Genomic DNA, 4,197 nt, shown 5'->3' with positions numbered 1-4,197 from the left:
AGATGTGCCCACACGCACACACACACACACACACCCACACACACACACACATATATATATATATATATATATGTATATGTATGTATATGTATATATATATGTATATATATATTATTTTTTTTAATTTTATTTCATTATCACCAAACACTAACAATAGTCACCAATTACAGGGCTGAATAACAAAAAGAAGCATAAATATAGTATATAATACAATAAAATTTGTACAAACATTTTAAACAAGTTAAAACAGATAGTGTTAACCTATTAAAAACATTCAACAAAACCTTTCGGCGAAAACATGGTAACGAATTTTTAAAAACGTCAACTGAAGGATCAAATTTTACATAAGGAATTATATAACTTAGGAAGTCGATTAATAAATCCATTTTTTTTGTAATGTTAACCCTTCCCTTAGATATTGAAAAAAGGTGCAGGATTACGTAAGTGATAAACTGGAACAGAAAGATCTAAATCTAAAAACAGGATTGAAAACCATGATTTCATAATCTGTATTCAGGTGTACGCCAAAGAAGTCCATGTTCATCCTTCCGGACGAGGCAAACCCATAAACCATACCATATCGATTAGACGTGGGTCTGGATTTTCCTCCAGCATAAACCTTGAGAAGTTAAAAATTAAAATACTCAATCCAACTAATAAAACTTAACTTTCGATGACGGCAGCAGCCTACCAAATTTCCATTGAGTGGAGGCAGCAGGCATAACGCTTGGGTCGGGGCCAAGGGCTCTTTGGCTTTCTGAGACCTAAGCCTTTTTTGGGTCTCTCGGTCGCCAATCGTGGGTTTTTATGATGTATCGTTTTTTAATAAATTTTTGTCATTGTGCTTTAAGGACGAAATATATGATATGATATCAGTGGCGGGTCCAGAAATTTGAAATAGAGAGGGGGTCTATTTTACAGATGGAGAGTCATAATCATATATTTTCTTACCTTAGCTGAGGTAAGAAAATGTATGATTATGACACCTCTAGAGTGCCGGAAATGGCACCCACAGACTTAAAATTTGAACATATATATTTTTGTCTCCATTTTAATCCGTCACTGGAGAGGCCTATTTTGCATCCGGGTGGTAGAGAAAAGACCTAATTGGAGGGCCCCGAGCCCCTATGAGTCGAGGCCCCTGCAGACCGCCGCCCGAGAGCGCATAAGCGTTACGCCACTGGGAGTGAGCTCGGTATAACGGTAAAGACAGGATACTTCTCGTATAGGACCACAAAACGAAAGGCACACCACGAAGGGTATGGTACACTGTTGACTATAAACAAACTACAGTGTTTCAAATAAATGCAAAGATTAATAAACCACACGAAAAATACACACTACTTACCTTCCCCTGATTTAGCGAAGTCATCAAGACATTACATTTGAGAAAGGTATGAGAGCTAATCCACCTCCCAATCCACCTTCATCAAGTATCAATAATAATAATAATAATAATAATAATAATAATAATAATAATAATAATAATAATAATAATAAAACAATTTAAAATGCATATACTGCAGTCTAACAAAATAATTCACATTAAAGCATTTCATAAAGGTCTATCATTAATTTTAAAAATAAACATAAACAGTGCTGTCAACCACAAACTTGAATTGAACATTTTAAAATAAAGATAAAAAATAAACAAAGAAATCATAATACATCAACAATCTGGATTTCTAATAAATATAAATGAAATAAGTAGAAGGTCTACTACAGTAAGTAGTAGGGCTTCTGTAGTTCACTGTTAAGATTACTTCGTTCGTTTGCCTCCACCTCTCTAGAGCCAGCCTACAACCCCTTCCCATTCCCCACCCCCTCCCCCAAGAAAAAAATTGTATAAAATCTGATCAAATATCTAGATACCTTCCACAGCTTTTAATTTCGGTGCTCATTTAGGGCCTTTAGGAATACTATTTTCAGGCAATCTAAGGCAACTACAGTACAATCAATTCTAGTAGTTTGAATGTTAAGTTCATTCAGTATTTTATACTGAATGGTTGTATAGGCTAAAGCTGGGCATTGTTATATAGATAGGCATAGAAGACCCAATTGTTTCACGTTAATTAATATGAATACAGTCCAAGCCAATGATAGCCTACTTTTATACTACAAACAAGCATTCAATAATGTAAAATTGTAACTAATAATAAATGAATTCATTTTTCCATAAACATCATGAATTTAGGATTTCTAAACGCCAACTGCACAAATATCACTGATTTTAAACACAATACATAGACTTGGGCTTAGACCTATAACAGTAAACCAATCCTTCTTCTAGCAGGACACCCAGGTCCTAGTCGCCTAGGCTTAGGCCTAGGCTAGAGGAGCAGTCTTGCGCTCGGACTGGCTGGTCCTAGGTAGGAGGTCTAGGCCTAGGCCTAAGTCTACCTCCATAGGCCATATTATACTAATTATTGGAAATATAAGTCATTTCCGTTCAAATAACCTACTGTGCGTGTTTGCCGTTCAATTTTACCTTGATTTGGTCGTCTTGTGGTCTCATGCTCATGGATTTTGAAGATACTTTTTCACAAAATAATATTAATAAATATTTGTTTTATGAAAACAACTCTCGGCGCATGCAACGAAAAAATACTCTTTTGTGATTGGACAATAGTTTGCGCACAGTATCTTTATTTTTTGCTGTTACGGACAAGTAGGTATACTGTACTTAGATAATTATTCTGGTTCTAAAGAATAAAATCAAAACACGATGCATTGGTAAATTAAAACTATCGAATTAGTTTCTAATCGAAAATCGAATAACTTTTTACGAGAAATGACCACGATCAAGCGCAGAAGTATAACAGGAGGGTAGAAAATGTTAAGCAATAATTTAAAAGAGAACTCGCAAAACGATTTTTTGTTTTTGAGGGGATTTTTCATATTTCATTAGAAAATGAATCAATTTTATTATCTTTATTTTGGAATTTACTGAATATGCATTTGATATGCATCAGCGGTTGTCAACTCTTGTCAGGATGAGTTTTAGCTTGGTTAGTTCACAAACTGTAAAAATTGCAAAGTTACTGTACCCATGAAAATAAGTTATTATACCAAGAAAAAAAAATTAATTAATCATTTAAGCTGTGAATCTTGTCAAATTTATTTCACTTGTAACATGGAATACATACCGTACCAGGCCCGTAGCCAGGTTCTTCCAAGGGGGGGGGGGGGGGGGGTTTCTGGGCGTGAGGTCCACAGTCGAAACCCCGGTGGGGTCGGCGAAACCCCCAAAGCAAGAGGATTTTTGTGCTTTATGGGTCTAAATAATGCTATAAAAGTAGATATGTTTGAAAATGTCTGTGTCTGGGTGGGTCTGCAGTGCATTAGTTGGGTTGGAGGACTTTTTTGGGAAATTTGAAGAGGGGGTTTCACCAGAAAAGGGGGGTTCTCCCGAACCATAAAACCCCCCTGAATACGGGCATGCGTACACAACAATCAAGTAAATGCAACAAAGAAAACAAAGGAAGCAAGGGTTGCGGAGCGGGTAAAAACCCATATAAACAACTCCCCTATGGAGATTAATAAACTTACCTGATACTGTAATAAAATTATTTAAAGGGGCCGTGGTTTAGGTGGTTAATTATTCTCCATTAACAGGAAATCCATGATTGAAATCCAGGTAGGGCTCCTTGCTACAGGTACCAAGGCGCCCAAACCAAATAAATATTTTATTTCTAAATTTAATGAGGGCGAATAATGAATTATTACATCGTAGGCCTTATAGGCATATATTACTATAACTCTTACTGTCCACATTCTTCTGCTCCTCCCATTTGTTGTAATCTTTACCAACCGTTTGAAAGACCGTTGTTGTAACAATACCATTAGTTGACGGCTCGTTCTCATTAAATCTATTTAATAAAGTATTTCATCAACAGCATTAGTACTGTATCCATTATCAGCAGCAGCAATAACAACCACAACTTTCGCAGTGCTATATAGTAAATCGTGTTATACTTATTACTACAGATGACTTAAGATCAAAATGATAGCATAACTCACCTAAATCACTTCTGGGTTGCGGTCCAGGTGAAAGTTCACTATAATGTATAATCGTAGTACGGTATGTGTTGTAAAGGCTATCGTTCAATCTCAAGTGACGCTTCATCCTCCAGCATCTCGTTGGGACGATGACGTCATCCCGGGGCGCAACGTCATAGGTCATGACCGCCCTTACAC

The 4,197-nt window shown here is 36.3% G+C and overlaps 1 protein-coding gene across 3 annotated transcripts in view; it reads right to left on the bottom strand.

The window, feature by feature from the left end:
• Positions 1-3,314: 3,314 nt before the first annotated feature.
• LOC117112373 (poly [ADP-ribose] polymerase tankyrase-like) overlaps positions 3,315-4,197 on the bottom strand; it is a 28,785-nt gene continuing 27,902 nt past the window's right edge. For all 3 annotated transcript variants that reach the window (XM_033255448.1, XM_033255451.1, XM_033255450.1), the window contains one exon: positions 3,315-3,869. In XM_033255448.1, the coding sequence (XP_033111339.1) occupies positions 3,737-3,869 (133 nt within the window). In that variant the 3' untranslated portion in view covers positions 3,315-3,736. The remainder of the gene's footprint in view (positions 3,870-4,197) is intronic.

Source organism: Anneissia japonica, unplaced genomic scaffold (assembly GCF_011630105.1).
Source record: "Anneissia japonica isolate Jap-2015-1 unplaced genomic scaffold, ASM1163010v1 scaffold6305_len51955_cov117, whole genome shotgun sequence".
NCBI classification, from domain to species: domain Eukaryota; kingdom Metazoa; phylum Echinodermata; class Crinoidea; order Comatulida; family Comatulidae; genus Anneissia; species Anneissia japonica.
Note: the sequence above shows the minus strand (reverse complement) of the source record. Positions and strands in the feature narration are given on the sequence as shown.